Source organism: Epinephelus moara, chromosome 23 (genome assembly GCF_006386435.1).
Source record: "Epinephelus moara isolate mb chromosome 23, YSFRI_EMoa_1.0, whole genome shotgun sequence".
NCBI lineage: Eukaryota > Metazoa > Chordata > Actinopteri > Perciformes > Serranidae > Epinephelus > Epinephelus moara.
Window position 1 is genome coordinate 33,874,969 of NC_065528.1, and position 17,812 is coordinate 33,892,780.

Sequence of the window (17,812 nt, forward strand, 5' to 3'; positions counted from 1 at the left end):
TAACATGTTTACGTGTATTTTGAAAGTCCGGTTTAAGTTGCACTAACATGTTTACGTGTATTTTGAAAATCCAGTTTAAGTCGGACTAACATGTTTACGTGTATTTTGAAAGTCCGGTTTAAGTCACATTAACATTTTTACGTGTATTTTGAAAGTCCGGTTTAAGTCGGACTAACATTTTCACGTGTATTTTGAAAGTCTGGTTTAAGTCTGACTAAAATGTTTGTTTATTTTGAAAGTCCGGTTTAAGTCGGACTAACATGTTTACGTGTATTTTGAAAATCCAGTTTAAGTCGGACTGACATGTTTACGTGTATTTTGAAAGTCCGGTTTAAGTCACATTAACATTTTTACGTGTATTTTGAAAGTCCAGTTTAAGTCGGACTAACATTTTCACGTGTATTTTGAAAGTCTGGTTTAAGTCTGACTAAAATGTTTTTGTGTATTTTGAAAGTCCGATTTAAGTCGGACTAACATTTTTACGTGTATTTTGAAAGTCTGGTTTAAGTCGGACTAACATTTTTACATGTATTTTGAAAGTCTGGTTTAAGTCACATTAACATTTTTACATGTATTTTGAAAGTCCGGTTTAAGTCGGACTAACATTTTACGTGTATTTTGAAAGTCTGGTTTAAGTCGGACTAACATGTTTACGTGTATTTTAAAAGTCCGGTTTAAGTCGCACTAACATGTTTACGTGTATTTTGAAAGTCTGACTTAAGTCGCACTAACATTTTTACGTGTATTTTGAAAGTCCAGTTTAAGTCACACTAACATTTATACGTGTATTTTGAAAGTCCGGTTTAAGTCACACTAACATTTTTACGTGTATTTTGAAAGTCCGGTTTAAGTCGCACTAACATGTTTACGTGTATTTTGAAAGTCTGGTTTAAGTCGCACTAACATTTATACGTGTATTTTGAAAGTCCGGTTTAAATCGCACTAACATTTTCACGTGTATTTTGAAAGTCTGGCTTAAGTCGCACTAACATTTTTACGTGTATTTTGAAAGTCTGGCTTAAGTCGCACTAACATTTTTACGTGTATTTTGAAAGTCCGGTTTAAGTCGCACTAACATGTTTACGTGTATTTTGAAAGTCCGGTTTAAATCGCACTAACATGTTTATGTGTATTTTGAAAGTCTGGTTGAAGTCGCACTAACATTTTTACGTGTATTTTGAAAGTCTGGTTTAAGTCGGACTAACATGTTTACGTCTGTTTTAAAAGTCTGGTTTAAGTTGGGACCTTTAAACCAGTTCAGAGTGTTTTCACAGCTGCAGCTGAAACTGGTTTCACTCTCTGATGTCTCACAGCTGACTCGTCATTCAAACCTGCTGCACAGTGAGTCTGTTCTCAGCTTTAAACAGGACGTGTTCTTAGGACGGAGCTGTGTGGCACTCCTGATTGGTCACTGCTGCTCTGATGTTTAGTTATAACACAAATAAAATCATGTTCATATTCTAACTTGTACTCTGCAGGAACTCAAAGCATCAGAGGACAAACTAAATATTTGTGTCCTGGGTCAGTGGGAACTCTTCATATGTCTTTATGTTTAATAAGTTTAACTGGTGATGAATGTAAATCTCTAAATCTCTTTCCTCAAAACATCAGTAAATACCAGTCAGTTTGATATTAAACTGCTGACATGTTGTAAAGAGATGATGATGCTCAGTGTGAAACAGGAAGTGAACACACAGTTCAGGTCAGATTTAATACACACTGTAAACACACACACACACACACACACACACACACACACACACACACACACACAGAAACATGACGGAGGTCTGTTAGAGACCTCAGATTAGAGTCAGCCGAGTGCTGACAGACAAGTCATGTGACCAGAGCCTCAGGTCATGTGATGATGATGATGAAGACTCGCTTCATCAGTCAGTGGAATGAGACCTCATTAGAGTTTCTGTTGGTGGACGCAGAGTTCAGCTTCGTCCTCCTTCACTGACTGAACGCAGTACGATTACTCTGATTACTTGTACTCTGATTACTTTTACTGCAGGACATGTTCAGCTGCAGTTTCTGGTTCACACTTTTAATCTATAATCAATAATCAGGTCATTTAACATGAACTACAACAAGAATTTATTTAACAGAACTGAAGTTAATATTATGTTTTATGACTTTATTCTTTACATGTTTGTCATGTTTGATGTTTTCAGAGATTAATGATGATTAATGACTGAATGATTTGAATGTTTATCAGTTGAACTGATTTATTTCTGTACTTAAATCAAACTCTAAATTTCTCAGGTTCAGTAACTCGTTAAAATGATTCAGAAATGACGACGTGTTAAAATAAAGAATATAAACATTAAATGACGTCGTCATGAGTCAGCAGAGTGAAGACATTCATCCTGTCATCAGTCTGAGTGAATCTATGTATTTATATGAATATGAAATATAACTGCAGATTATTTTAATGACACGTTTGAGTCCCTCAGTGTCTCTGTGAGAGTGTGAAGAAGTCAGACAGGAAACAGTTTGACTGCCAGCGTCTGTGAACTGACCTCAGATCTGATCTGAATACTGAAACACACACAGACTGGAGTAAACAACAACAAGTCAACAAACAAACATGTCAGAGCGCTCCTCGTCTGTCTGCAGGGGAACTTTCTTCTTCTGTGGTTTCAGACTAACTGACGCTCTCTGGTGTTTCATGTCTTCCATCAGAGACTGTGACGACGTTTAAAGGCTCAGTTTGTCAAAGCAGTGTCACTGTTCAACTACAGCACACACGCGCACACACACACACACACACACACACACACACACACACGATACATATTAACACAGAGTGTGTGGCCTGTATCTGTAATATTATTTTTCAGCCAACAGATGTTCAGTTATTGACCTGGAGTGTGAAAGTGTTTTTTATGTTGCAGATGAGCTCATTATACAGTGAATGAGTGAATGAGTTCTTACACAGTCACAGTGACTGGCAGCAGGTCAGAGTGGGCGGGGCTATAGGAGCTGTTGGCTGTTGTCACTGAATCCCTCAGGACTTATATTTAGACCCTGTTATCTGAAACACACACACACACACACACACACACACACACACAGTCAGTTTAATTTCAGGTGATTAAAATGACTGATCAGGTTAAATCTTCAGCACATTAACACTTTATATTTGATCATTAACGCTGATATTAATCTGTTCAACATATTTTAGTTTAAATATCTCAAACAGCTGAACTCCTGATTTGACTCATTCATGTCTGAAACATGAGGAGCAGCATGTTAACATGTTAACAGAGTGTATTACAGACACATAACAACATGGCTGATTATTTAGATCAGTTAAATTCTTCCTGTTGAAACAATAAATCAGTGAAGTTAAAAAGTAAACAGAGTTTGTTCTGAGCTGTCAACTAAAGTGTCGCAGCATGCAGAGCGTGATAATCCTGTGTCATACCTGTAAATCATCCTGAGGATCATGTGTTAGTCAAACAGCAGACATAAGGTCAGGATGAAGCTCCGTCCTCGTCTTCATCACCTCCTCCTCTGACTCCTGCAGGACAGGATGTCTCATTCTGTCTCGTCTCTCACACATCTGATCCTAAATGTCAAACTGCAGACCGCCGCTCTGTCAGAGACACACTGAGTACTCAGCTCCAGAGTAACTAACACGACACAGTCAGAGTACTGCTGTAACAGGAACAGGTCCTGCATCAAAGTAAAGGTTCATGGGTACTGTCAGGGACGTGTGGTTAAAGTATGTTTCCTCTGTTTAAACGAAAATATGAGAGAAGTTTAGAGGAACCCCTGTCGGCCCTCTCTCGGCTCTCTGTCAGCCCTGTGTCATCCTGCTATCGGCCCTCTGTCGTTCTGCTATCGGCCCTCTGTCGGCCCGCTCTGTGTCGGCCCACTGTCGGACCTCTGTCTGCCTCCTGTCGGTGCTCTGTCAACCCACTGTCGGCCCACTGTCTGCCCTCTGTTGGCCCTCTGTCGTTCTGCTATCGGCTGTCTGCCCTCTGTTGGCCCTCTGTCGTTCTGCTATCGGCCCTCTGTCGGCCCTCTGTCGGCCCGCTCTGTGTCGGCCCACTGTCGGACCTCTGTCTGCCCTCTGTTGGCCCTCTGTCGTTCTGCTATCGGCCCTCTGTCGGCCCGCTCTGTGTCGGCCCACTGTCGGACCTCTGTCTGCCTCCTGTCGGTGCTCTGTCGACCCTCAGTCGGCCCTCTGTCGTCCTGCTATCGGCCCTCTGCCGGCCCTCTGCCGGCCCTCTGCCAGCCCTCAGTCGGCCCTCTTTCGGCCCTCTGTCAGCCCTCTGTCGGCCCTCTGTCGGCCCACTGTCGGCCCTCTTCAGCAGCCACGAGGATTAAATAAATTTTGACTCATAAGTATGAATAAAATTTGTTGACAACAGCTCCGTCACAGAGTGTCAGACTCTCCTAACTCCGTCACGTCATGAGCCCACACCCTGGTTTCCTCTTGCTTTCTCTGTGTGATGTTAAAGTGATAACAGGTCAGCAGGATAATCTGCAGCTTGTGTGTTAACATGGCATTACGTCATTGTTCCACCGATATCATAAACGGTTATAGTTGTTGTTGTGGTCATCTGAGTGAACGCTTCAGTCTGAGCTGATATGAACAGACGTTTGTTTTATACTCAGAAGAAGAAGAAGAAGAAGAAGAAGAAGAGTGAAAGCTGGAGTCAGTTCAGAGTCTGTTGACCCACAGAGATCAGTGTGATGGAAACATGAGGAGGAGCAGGAGCAGGAGGAGGAGCGTCCACGTTTCCTCTCACATGGAAACAGTTAGTGAGCTCTGACAGACTGACCAGAGTTCAGACTGAAGAATCTACGTGTGGTTTTTACTGCTGAGGAGCTGCAGACTGGTTCAGCTCAGAGAGACGAAGATTATCAGTGACTGAACATCAGCTGTTTGTGTCTTTAATATGTTTACAGGAAAAAGATCCTTCATGTAGAGTCAGTGAACAAAAAGACAAATAAAAAACAGCTCAGATTGTGTCTCCTTCCTGTCAGTAACCTACAGCAGACAGAAGTCAGACCTCTGACACATCATCATCGTTTCAATCACTCTGCAGCAGCAGTCGCTTTTTTTATTCCTCCAGCCTGTGTGCTAAGCTAGGCTAACAGTTTCCCTCTGCCTCCAGCCTGTGTGCTAAGCTAGGCTAACAGTTTCCCCCTGCCTCCAGCCTGTGTGCTAAGCTAGGCTAACAGTTTCCCCCTGCCTCCAGTCTCTGTGCTAATCTAGGCTAACACAGGGTATCAGACAGTGAGCTGAGGGTTTGTCAGGAGGGTGAATAACAAGCATCGCGTCTCTCCTCAGGTCCAAGTCTGGTCCCAGCAGCCCCCCCGGTGGCGGCGGGCCGTGGTTCTGACGGGTCGTCACCAGCTCTCTGACCCTGAGGTCCAGCTGTACCAGCAGGTCCTGAAGAACCTGGACTACCAGGTCCAACTGTCCAGATATGCTGAGACCAGCAGCGTCCTCACAACCAATCATGGTAACAATCACACACGCTGCTGTTTTTATATTTAAATGAGTGAACATGTGAAAAATACAAAGGCTGCAGCTCCTGGGCTGAGACACATAACATTCACCAAGGTCTGATGGGAACTGTAGTCAGACAGGTTTATTCTCAACAGAAACAAATATATAAATGTAAAAATCAAACTCTGATATTTTCTGTTTTTACATCATTAACTTTCTAAACATTCACACAGAAGTTTGATTCATGTTCAGACACACTGATGTTTGTCTCTACAGATCTGAGGCCACAGGAAACACTTTACTGTGTGTGCGTGCGTGCGTGCGTGCGTGTTAATGTGTGGCCTGCAGGGTGGAGACTTCCTGTCAGCAGCTGCAGGACAAAATGGAGACACAGTTTAAAGCTTCGTTCAACAGAAACAGCAGAAAGTTTAACTGTAGTTCATAAAAACATTTTAAATCTTTATTTATAACGTCCGTCAGAAATCAGGTCTTTATTTAGTGTCTGAAAACGTCTCATCAACAAACTGTCCTCTGAAACACACTCTGACTCTGAACCCACCAAAACATCATAAACAACAGGTGTGTAAACAGAGGGGGCGGGGCCTAATGCTCCTACCAGCAGGTGAAGAAGAAGAAAGAGTCTTTATGACCTCATAAATCACAGAGAGAGCAGCTGCTCCTCACTCACATGGTTCAGTCCATCACTGACAGACCCTCTGTGGTCACATGGTTCAGTCCATCACTGACAGACCCTCTGTGGTCACATGGTTCAGAGGTCGACACTTGTTTGTTTTGCTATGGAAACTAACGTTAGCTAATGTGCTAAAAAGTTAGCGTTCCAGAGAAATCCAATATTCCTCTTAATCCCTCCCCAGTTTCTGATGAGGTGGACATGATAACCCTTAATACACATAACCTTATTCATCCCTACAACAGGAAATACTTTTTCCCTAACCTGATATGAAGTGTGCGCTGCACATGTGAGCATTTTTGATGATGGCCTCCGTCCAGTCCTTTGGTCTTATCACATTTAACCATAGTTGTCTTTGTTTTTGTTGACGGGCAGTGGCGGCTGGTTTTGAGTGTTACTGGTGTGTAACTGTGGTGTTACTGGTCCTCTGCAGTCTCCCTCTGTGTTGTTGGAGAAACTTCTCTGCAGAGACCAAAACAGTGGAGTCTTGAGCCAAAGCTCACAGCAGAGCGTTTCCTGTTTCCTCCGCAATCACTTCCACATGTTCCCTCTGTGTGTGTCTCCATATTTGGTCAAAGTGTTTCCTGTTTCTCTCCCTCTTTGTGTCTGCTGTTCTTTTTTTGTCTAAGCTTTACCCTGCGTCTGTCGACAGTGAGCTGAAATAAAGGTTGTTAACTTTAATCACATGTTTCAGACCAACGTTCATGTCGTCATCTCTGTGTTTTGACTGTGAGACGCAGTGAGAGGCTGAACTTTAATCTGTCTGCTCGTCTTTTCTTTACTTTCATAGTGCTCATTTTAACTGAACGTCCTTAAACTCATCTAAATAAATAGTGTAGGAGCAGAAGAAGGCGGAGGAGGGAGTACTCTGATATAAAGTAAATGTACAAACACCACAAGGTACAAATACTCTGTTCATCAGTTTCTGGAAAAAACTGATGGGTCAGAAACACGACTGCAGTGTTTTGTGGGAAAACTCCATTAAAGTACTTATTTTACTTAACTGCAATGTCTGAGTAAATGTACTCAGTTACATCAACAGTTGGCTGCAGAGGAACGACTGATTTTTATAAGAAGAATCTGCAGCAGTGATTCATTCTGTGTGGTTACAGGTGTAACTTCTTGTCTGTGTCTCCGTGGTTACAGGTGTGGTTACAGGTGTAACTTCCTGTCTGTGTCTCCGTGGTTACAGGTGTGGTTACAGGTGTAACTTCCTGTCTGTGTCTTTGTAGTTACAGGTGTGGTTACAGGTGTAACTTCTTGTCTGTGTCTCTGTGGTTACAGGTGTGGTTACAGGTGTAACTTCCTGTCTGTGTCTCCGTGGTTAAAGGTGTGGTTACAGGTGTAACTTCTTGTCTGTGTCTCTGTGGTTACAGGTGTGGTTACAGGTGTAACTTCCTGTCTGTGTCTTTGTGGTTACAGGTGTAACTTCCTGTCTGTGTCTCTGTGGTTACAGGTGTGGTTTCAGGTGTAACTTCCTGTTTGTGTGTTTCCAGGTGTGAGTGGGTGGAGCCTGCTGCTGTGTCTCAGTAGTTCGGAGAGAAGCTGTCTGAGGAGGATCTCCTTCTCTCACCTGCAGCACCATCAGACGGTGAGACTCACCTGTGCGCCACAGACTGACTGATGGTCACATGACATCACCTGAGTCACTGTGGACTCACCTGTGTCTCTGTGTCTGCAGGTGAACCTGTTGCCAGGGGTGATGGAGGCGTTCTCTGATGCAGGTGGAGGTCTCTGTCACTTCTACACTCGCTCACACCTGACAGGGTCTGAATTACCCATGAGGCCACATGCCTGTGGATCGACCAGTCGGAAGCTTCAGGTTCCTGAGGACTCAGTGGGAGGCGACAGGTGAGAATATTGTCAGAGCATCACAGGTGAGCTTCACCTGACAGGATATCACAGGTGAGCTCCACCTGACAGGATATCACAGGTGAGCTTCACCTGACACAGGTGAGCTTCACCTGACAGAATATCACAGGTGAGCTCCACCTGACAGGATATCACAGGTGAGCTCCACCTGACACAGGTGAGCTTCACCTGACAGGATATCACAGGTGAGCTCCACCTGACAGGATATCACAGGTGAGCTCCACCTGACAGGATATCACAGGTGAGCTTCACCTGACAGGATATCACAGGTGAGCTCCACCTGATCACCTGAGAACTGTTCCTCTTCTATTGTCTGACAGTCACTCACCTGTTGGAGCTCCGCCTCCTGCTCTGGTTGCCATGGTGAATGTTTACGTCCTGGTGACCTCCATGAAGCCACTTACTTCCTTCCTGCATGACATCAGTGTGGTAACAACCAATCAGGAGCAGCAGGGACAACCCACAAAGGTAGAACACCTGGATTTGTTTTATTTTATCATATTTATTCATTTTGCTTTAATTTTTTATGTTTCATTTGTTTATTTTTTTTAATTAATATTCTTTTCTCTTATTAATTTAGCTTTTAATTTATTTTATTTTATTATGTTTTATTTGCTCTTTTATTTTTTATTTTTTGTTGTTTCATTTGTTTGATTTTATCAATTTTCTTTTACTAATTTTGTTTTTTATTTATTTGCTTATATTTATTTTATCTTATTTATTTTGTTACGTATTATTTTATTTATGTGAGTTTGTGTTTTGAATGAACTGAACCTTTTCCTCTGCTGGTCTCTGCTGGTCTCTGCCGCCCTCTGTTGGTCGCTGCTGGTCTCTGCTGGTTTCACCTTCACCTCTCAGCTCAGGAACTTCCTGCTGCAGCAGGTGGGCCCGACCACCTCCCATGAGGCTTTGGGGCAGGTGAAGAAGGTGATAGGTGAGGTGCTGCAGGCCGCCATGTCGACCAATGAGAAACAACAAATGAACAGGTAAATCATCCTCTCTGTACTTCCTGTTTTAATCATCAGCACCTGAGTCCACTGTCCAATCAGCTGTATCAGTTTAATTGATCTCATTAAAGTCGTTCAAAGTTCCTCTGATTAATTAGTCCCGCTGAAGACTGTGTTTTATTCTGAAGGGCTCCTGTAGGTGTGATGAACTCTGTGATCTTAATTCACGTTTTATAAGTTCAAACTCTGAATAGCCAGACGGGAAGTATTGAATGAATTTCAAAGTAAATGTCAGGAGAAATGTTGTTGTTTATTTATTTCTTTGTGTCTCTATAACGTGTTGCATCAATGAAAGCAGAGACATTTCTCTAGACTTTTACTTTGGCGGGACGCTGCTTCCTCATCCTCACTTTGATGAACAGAAAAACTCAATAATGAGAAAAAGACTTTTATTTTGACAGGAACTGTGTGAATGTCTCCTTTGGTCCTGTTTTTGTTTGTTTTATTTTGAAAGTCTGATCTCTTCCTGCAGCAGCTGAGGGACGGTGTGGATTATTGGTGGATTATTGATGGATTATTGGTGGATTTTTTATGGATTATTGATGGATTATTGGTGGATTATTGGTGGATTATTGATGGATTATTGGTGGATTATTGGTGGATTATTGATGGATTATTGGTGGATCATTGATGGATTATTGATGGATTAATGGTGGATTATTAATTAATTATTGATGGATTATTGATGGATTATTGGTGGATTATTGATGGATTATTGGTGGATCATTGATGGATTATTGATGGATTAATGGTGGATTATTAATTAATTATTGATGGATTATTGATGAATTATTGATGAATTATTGATGGATTATTGTTGGATTATTGTTGGATTATTGATGGATTATTGGTGGATTATTGGTGGATTATTGATGGATTATTGGTGGATCATTGATGGATTAATGGTGGATTATTAATTAATTATTGATGGATTATTGATGAGTTATTGATGGACCATTGGTGGATCATTGATGGATTATTGATGGATTATTGACTGATCATTAACTGATAGCTGACTGTGTTTCAGGTGTGTGTTGTGTTACCAGCTGTTGACCTTCACTCTGCTGTTCAGCGGCTCCGTCACACCTGTCGTCGTCCAGGTAACACACACACACACACACACACACACACACACACACACTGTCAGACACATGGTGTTTCAGGTTGTTTCATTAGAACAAATGAAACCAGCTGATGTTTGACGAGTTCAGACAGAGGACAGACGTGTCCGCCAGTCATGTGACCTGTCAGAGGGGTCTCCACCCTCAGGTTGAGAACCACAGTGACTCAGTGTAATAACTATAAACACACTGAGCTCTGATCTCCGTCCTGCTTTTATTTTGAAAACATTCTGAGCAGGAGCCTGTTTGTTGTCACATGAAGATGAAGATGATGAAGATGATGACGATGACTTATTGAAACAGAATAAAGAGTGTGTTGTTCCTGTGACGATCACAGCTGATCTGTGATCAGTGAAGCAGCTGAAGAACATCATCATCATCCCATCATCATCATCATCATCATCATCATCATCATCATCATCACACAGACGAGGGTCGTGGTGTCCCTCAGAGACTCAGTCCAGGACACTTTGTCTCGTCTCTCTGTGAACATACCGTCCTCTGCTGTCTGCACATGTGTGGTTCACCAGATGCAGCAGAGAAATGTTAAATCACAATTTGCAGAAGAGACTGATTAGGCAGTGTCACCGTTGCTATGGTTACAGAGGCTCTGACCTGCAGGAGCACCATGAGCGCGCTCACTGACCCACTGACTGACCCGGGTGTTAAACTACTGAGTTTATGGATTAATAAAGTCTCAAATGTGTCTGATTCTGTTTCCATATGTCAGTCCGTGTGGCGCTGGACGCACATGTACGAGCTCTGTCACTCTCCCACAGTGAGACAGGAACTGATGCAGAAACCTGTGTGTCCGCTCCACCACTCAGCAGAGCTGTCAGTTACAAGTACAGTTTTACAGACGGTGCAGGACATGTGTGTCATCACAAGATGAAGAGCAGCGACAGAATGGATCAGATCTGAGCGAAAAGGACCATCGTTTATTAATGTCTCTAGATCGACTCGTTTCACTCAGTCAGAGAACACTAGGAGAGTGTCAACATTAAATTATTGTTCCCCCATTCAGGTTAGCAGAGCACTAAACAGGAAGTAGACAGCTCAGCCAGGGGAAGTCTCCAGTGCACCTGATCTGTGGGGCCTCAAGAACTAATGCCCGCTAGTGGCCACTGACAGTACTGCAGTAACTGGTACGATGGTATGATTATGCGTGTGTGAACTTTACACACAGGAAGTTGAACTTTCTTGGCTTCATGCACCACTGAGTAACTCTGAGTGAAATGAACAAGGCCCCGCCTCCAACGCCGTGTCCAGGTCTCTTCATACGTCCATATGTTCCAACTCTCTGACTGTGATGACTGAACCTTCTGGGTACCCGTAGTGCACTGTGTCAGGGTCAGTGTGGACGCAGAGACGCAGCGTTACATCATCTTTTAATAACTTCTCAAATCTGCAAACACAAAGGATGCATTCACTGTCCCTTAAGACCTTTCCTCCTCTCCTTTCCTAGCCTTCTGTGTTGCCTCCTTCATTTCCTAATTCCTCATTTTCTTATTTGTCGTGTTCTTTCCTACTTCCTTCTGGTCTTTTCCTTTCCTTCGTTTCCTTCTTATTTCCTTCATGAACTTATCTTCCCTTCTTTTCTTTCCTTTCCTTCCTACCTCCTGATAGACTTCCTTATCTCTCCTACCTCCTCCTTTGCTTCCTTCTCTCCTTGCTCTTTTATTGACAGATGATGAGTATATCATTATTTTACATCTTCAGGTGGACAGACTGTCCTCAGATCAGTTCTCCTTCAGGTGTACCGACAGTAAACAGCTGCTCTGTGATTGGTCAGCAGGATGTCTCTGTTCTTCTTCAGGTGGAGACTGACCTGACGTTTTCTTCTCTGAGCGACGATACGTTTGACGGACAGATCACCAAAGACCTGATCCTGGAGGACACGCTGCACTTCCTGCTGCCCACGCACGCCCACCTGTCCTCAGAGACTCACCTGTCCTCAGAGACTCACCTGTCCTCAGAGACACACACTCAGACGGAGGGGAGACAGGTGAGGGTCAGTTTCATTTACAGTGAAAAGAAATAAATTATTTTTTAAAATGATCTGAAATAGAATAAAAAACTTCTCAGATCAGGTTTTTTTCTCAGTTTCAGGATGTTTTAATGTCAGTTTGTTAAAAATAAATATTTATTTATTTATTCTAGAAAATAAAAATGTTAGAAAATCTTTTTAAAGCAGATTTGTGTTTACAGATTTAAAAAAATAATTAAGTATTAAATTTTTTAAAGATGCTGAAGAAGCTCAAAGTTTATTTGTTTTGTTCTGTCCGTCTGTGTGCGCAGTACGGTGGCTGCAGAGGGACACACGGGGTCTGTCTGTCAGAGAACGAGTTTCTTCTTCTGCTCCAGTTTCAGAGACAGATGAAGACGCCTTCAGGTTTCCAGCTGGTAACGAACATTTGTTTATTTTAATGTGAAAAATATGTGTTTTATTTTGACGGCACAGTTGGACGATGATGTCATCATATATGTCATCATAAACAAACACAGTATAAATACTGTAAGTGAACTACTTCCTGTTTAGACAGGTAAAGTATTCAGATACTGACTGACAGTCTCGTGTTTGGACTCAGAGTACAGACAGAGGGTTTAGTGAACATAATGATGATGTCATCAAGAGGAAACGTTTTATTTTATATGTAAACTCGTTATTTATAATCAATATATATATAATGACAGTTAAAGTGGTCCCAGTGTGGAGCCCAGTGGGACTCCACAGTGAATCACAGAGGGGTGAAACACAACGACTGATCATATTATTTGTTCTCTCTGTCTCTGTAGTTGTATCCCAGCACCTTGTTCTCCTCTTCCTCCTCCTCCTCCTCCTCCTCCTCTGGTCCCCTCAGTGTCTCAGATCTTCAGATCAGGATCAGTCGTCACTACGAGCTTCAGAGGAACCAGAGTCACAGGTGAGGATCAGTCGGCTGATATTTATCTCTGTTGTTGTTAAAGACGTGTGATGAAGTTTATTTCCTGTTTCCTGTAGAACCGATGAGACAGACGAACGGACCAATCAGGAGTCAGCTCTGTCCTCCTCACAGGACGGGTCTGAAGGTGAGACGATAGCCTATTCAGTAATTATTAATATGTGAGACAGCTGGAGTCCAGATGTGGACCGTGGGTCAGGTCTGTCCTCAGCAGCCAAAAAAAACTTTATTCTGAAGTTTGATGAAAAAAAGATGAACGAACACAAAGTGCTTTTATTTTGAAGTCCAGTTTCCTGCTGTAGCATGCAGAGGAATCACACTGATTGAGTGAAGAAGAAGAGGAGGAGGAGTTTATCTTCATCTCCTCTATGATCTCTCTGCTGCAGCTCCACCAACTGACTGACTGACTTCCTGTTGTCCTCTCAGGTTCCTGTGTGGACCCCCACCTCAGACAGATCTACACCGACCCCCCCCTCACTCTGACTCCGCCCTTCAGCCCCTGGGTGAAGGAGTATCGTGCTGAGGTCACCTTCGACACCGTGACGGTTCGGATCCGACCGCAGCCCGTCAGCTCGGCCTGCAGGGTTCACCTGGACGAGCACCGAGGGCCCAGGTGAGAAGAGACACCTGACCCTTGAACCCTGACCTCTGACCCCACTACTGAAGGTTTCCTTTTATGTCCAGGATGGCGAACTACCCGGTTGGCCTTGGCGACAGCAGGATCAGCATCCTGGTGACAGACACTGCCGAGCCGGAGCCCGTCGTCATGACGATCTACACCGTGCACGTGTACCGTGAAAGCCGCCCCAGTCTGCCCATGTTCGGGGATCATGTGATGTGCTGCTTCCTGCAGGTAGGTCAGCTGTTATTGGCTGCTGGACTGTGGGCGGGGTGGGATGTGATGATGTCACATCATATCTCAGACTAAAGGTGTGTTCACACTGACGCCATGCGAGTTTTTCACACAGTGAGATTACAGAGTCAAAGCAAAGACACAAATAGTGCATCTTCATGTGTCGCTGTGATTCGCATGACGCTGTGATTCATGTAACTCTGTGATTCGCATGACGCTGTGATTCATGTAACTCTGTGATTCGTGTGACGCTGTGATTCGTGTGACGCTGTGATTCGTGTGATTCGTGTGACGCTGTGATTCGTGTGACGCTGTGATTCATGTAACTCTGTGATTCGTGTGACGCTGCGATTCGTGTGACGCTGTGATTCATGTAACTCTGATTCGTGTGACGCTGTGATTCATGTAACTCTGTGATTCATGTAACTCTGTGATTCGTGTGACGCTGTGATTCATGTAACTCTGTGATTCATGTAACTCTGTGATTCGTGTGACGCTGTGATTCGCGTGATGCTGTGATTCATGTGACGCTGTGATTCGTGTGACGCTGTGATTCGCGTGATGCTGTGATTCGCGTGACGCTGTGATTCGCGTGACGCTGTGATTTATGTAACGCTGTGATTCGTGTGACGCTGTGATTTATGTAACGCTGTGATTCGTGTGACGCTGTGATTTATGTGACGCTGTGATTCATGTAACTCTGTGATTCACGTGACGCTGTGATTTATGTGACGCTGTGATTCGTGTGACGCTGTGATTCGCGTGACGCTGTGATTTATGTGACGCTGTGATTCGTGTGACGCTGTGATTCGTGTGACGCTGTGATTTCTGTGATGCTGTGATTCGTGTGACGCTGTGATTCGCGTGATGCTGTGATTCCTGTGACGCTGTGATTCATGTAACTCTGTGATTCGTGTGACGCTGTGATTTATGTGACTCTGTGATTCGTGTGACGCTGCGATTCATGTGACTCTGTGATTCGCGTGACACTGTGATTCATGTAACTCTGTGATTCGTGTCACGCTGTGATTCATGTGACTCTGTGATTCGCGTGACGCTGTGATTTATGTGACTCTGTGATTCGCGTGACGCTGTGATTTATGTGACTCTGTGATTCGTGTGACGCTGATTCGCGTGACGCTGTGATTTATGTGACGCTGTGATTCGTGTGACGCTGTGATTTGTGTGACGCTGTGATTCATGTAACTCTGTGATTTATGTGACGCTGTGATTCGTGTGACGCTGTGATTTGTGTGACTGTGACGCTGTGATTCGTGTGACGCTGTGATTTGTGTGACGCTGTGATTCGCGTGACGCTGTGATTTATGTAACTCTGTGATTCATGTGACGCTGTGATTCGTGTGACGCTGTGATTTATGTGACGCTGTGAATTGTGTGACGCTGTGATTCGCGTGAGGCTGTGATTTATGTAACTCTGTGATTCGCGTGAGGCTGTGATTTATGTAACTCTGTGATCATGTGACGCTGTGATTCATGTAACTCTGTGATTCGTGTGATGCTGTGATTCGTGTGACGCTGTGATTCGTGTGACGCTGTGATTCATGTAACTGTGATTCACGTGACGCTGTGATTTATGTGACGCTTTGATTCATGTAACTCTGTGATTCGTGTGACGTTGTGATTTATGTGATGCTGTGATTCGTGTGACGCTGTGATTCGCGTAATGCTGTGATTCCTGTGACACTGTGATTCGCGTGACGCTGTGATTTATGTGACTCTGTGATTCGTGTAACTCTGTGATTCTTGTGACGCTGTGATTCGTGTGACACTGTGATTCGTGTGATGCTGTGATTCCTGTGACGCTGTGATTTGCGTGATGCTGTGATTCATGTAACTCTGTGATTCATGTTACTCTGTGATTCGTGTGACGCTGTGATTCATGTAACTCTGTGATTTGTGTGACGCTGTGATTCGTGTGACGCTGTGATTCGTGTGACGCTGTGATTTGTGTGATGCTGTGATTCCTGTGACGCTGTGATTCGTGTGACGCTGTGATTTGCGTGACGCTGTGATTCATGTAACTCTGTGATTCGTGTGACGCTGTGATTCGTGTGACGCTGTGATTCGTGTGACGCTGTGATTTGTGTGATGCTGTGATTCATGTGACGCTGTGATTTATGTGACGCTGTGGAGAACAGAGAGCCATTGATGCAGTGTGGCCTCTGATCTTTGATGTTAAGATCAAAAGCTGCTGACGACAGGAGGAGCTCACAGGAGGAGCTCACAGGAGGAGCAGAACAAACCTGAGTGAAGCTGTTGGCTCGTCCTGTCTGACCTCACGTCCTCTCTCCGTCTGTCTTTGTCCTGTCCTCAGTGTTGTCTCAGGACGTGTCTGTGTTTGTCTCCTTTAAAGGAAGCAGCAGCTTTTATAATCTGATGACTTCATCAGATTATCGTCCAGGTTTCCTCAGAGTCCCGTCAGATCAGATCTGAGATCAGCTCTGTGATCAAACACAGGATCACCGTCACATATTAAACTGAGAAAATGTTTTTCTTCTGTTTGACTGTCGAGAGTTTTTTGTTTCCAACAGTTTCACTCTGAATAAAAATCTGTTTCATAACTGCAAACTTGTTATCTGACTCCAGGTGTTGTATTCATGATGCTTCCTCGTACACAGAGTCGCTCCTGATGACGGATTTGTGACGTTTTCTTAAACTTTCCCAATTGAAGCTAAGACGAGGTCCTTGATAAAGATAAAAGTTATTCACAGAGCGTCTCAGACCTTGAAGAGCTCCTGAGGAGACAAACTGTTGGGAGCAGCAGGAGGAGTTTAAGAGTTTCTGAATCAGAGGAGAAAATGACAGAAACACAAAGAGGTCAGAAATATTCTGCAAACACTGGATGACAGAGGAAATGAAACACTACAGATGAGATCCTGCAGAGAGAATATATGTGTGCTCAATCTCATCAGGGAGATGCACACATTTCAGAAACAAAATGATGACATCATCACTGAGGTATGTGAGGTCAGAGCAGCAGTGATGAGTTGAGTCTGTCTCAACCTTCATCAGCAGTGATCACACTAACACTGACACTGTCAGTCTGCAGTTCATCTCATGTCCACTGGGTGTCCTCACACCTTACAGCCTCACAGACGGGCGTGTCTCTGACAACCAATCACATCACACCTAACAACAGAGTCGACCACACCTCCTCACTGAGGTCACAGTTTCTGAGAACTTTCCTGAATCACTCCTGAGCTCTGACTGTGTGACTGAGTCAGGAGCTCTGAGGATCCTCAGAGTGTCTGAACACGACCTCTGATCAGCTGCAATCTTTGATGTCAGTCTGTCTTTATAAAATACATCATGTTGGTTTCAGTCCTCACCAGAGTCTGTTTCATTATTCACAATATCTGCTCTTTCATTGCTCTTTCACCAAGAAAAAAACAAACAAAACTAAAATATAAAAAAATATATAATATTCTCACAAAATAAATTAAACCATTTACCAAAAATAAAATAAATAAAATAAACCCACAAAAAAATCAGCCAAACAAAACGTCATACTGTAAATATGAGTTTGAGTTTAGTGACGTGACGTCTGCTGCTCTACATCATTGACAGATAATAACTATTAATATAATAAACTTTATTTGTGCAGCACTTTTTAACCTCCTGCACTCCACCCCCATTTTGTAGCAAAAACGCCTAAAATGACATACCCAAATTAAAATGTCTGTAGCTTCTGAACCGCTCTGACTACATGCATGCATGAGGTCTTGCCAGAAAGAAAACTCCCTGAAGTTTCTTGTGAAAGTGTCAGAAACACTCTAGGTGATACAGAGACAGAGTAATGGGCCTCTGAAGTCAGTAAAAAGTTGAAGATTGT

The 17,812-nt window shown here is 43.5% G+C and overlaps 1 protein-coding gene across 4 annotated transcripts in view; it reads left to right on the forward strand.

Moving 5' to 3' along the window:
* The window catches only part of cped1 (cadherin-like and PC-esterase domain containing 1), a 28,744-nt gene that overhangs the window by 4,097 nt on the left and 6,835 nt on the right, over positions 1 to 17,812 (forward strand). For 3 of the 4 annotated variants that reach the window (XR_007569374.1, XM_050036468.1, XM_050036466.1), the window contains exons 2-13: positions 5,312 to 5,486; positions 7,661 to 7,755; positions 7,846 to 8,015; positions 8,357 to 8,504; positions 8,895 to 9,022; positions 10,071 to 10,143; positions 11,981 to 12,175; positions 12,463 to 12,567; positions 12,961 to 13,088; positions 13,166 to 13,233; positions 13,533 to 13,719; positions 13,791 to 13,959. Coding sequence is in view for 3 of the 4 variants with exons in the window: in XM_050036468.1 (XP_049892425.1) it covers positions 5,312 to 5,486; positions 7,661 to 7,755; positions 7,846 to 8,015; positions 8,357 to 8,504; positions 8,895 to 9,022; positions 10,071 to 10,143; positions 11,981 to 12,175; positions 12,463 to 12,567; positions 12,961 to 13,088; positions 13,166 to 13,233; positions 13,533 to 13,719; positions 13,791 to 13,959 (1,641 nt within the window). In the remaining variant the exon portion in view is untranslated. The remainder of the gene's footprint in view (positions 1 to 5,311; positions 5,487 to 7,660; positions 7,756 to 7,845; positions 8,016 to 8,356; positions 8,505 to 8,894; positions 9,023 to 10,070; positions 10,144 to 11,980; positions 12,176 to 12,462; positions 12,568 to 12,960; positions 13,089 to 13,165; positions 13,234 to 13,532; positions 13,720 to 13,790; positions 13,960 to 17,812) is intronic. The other variant, XM_050036467.1, reaches the window with a different exon arrangement.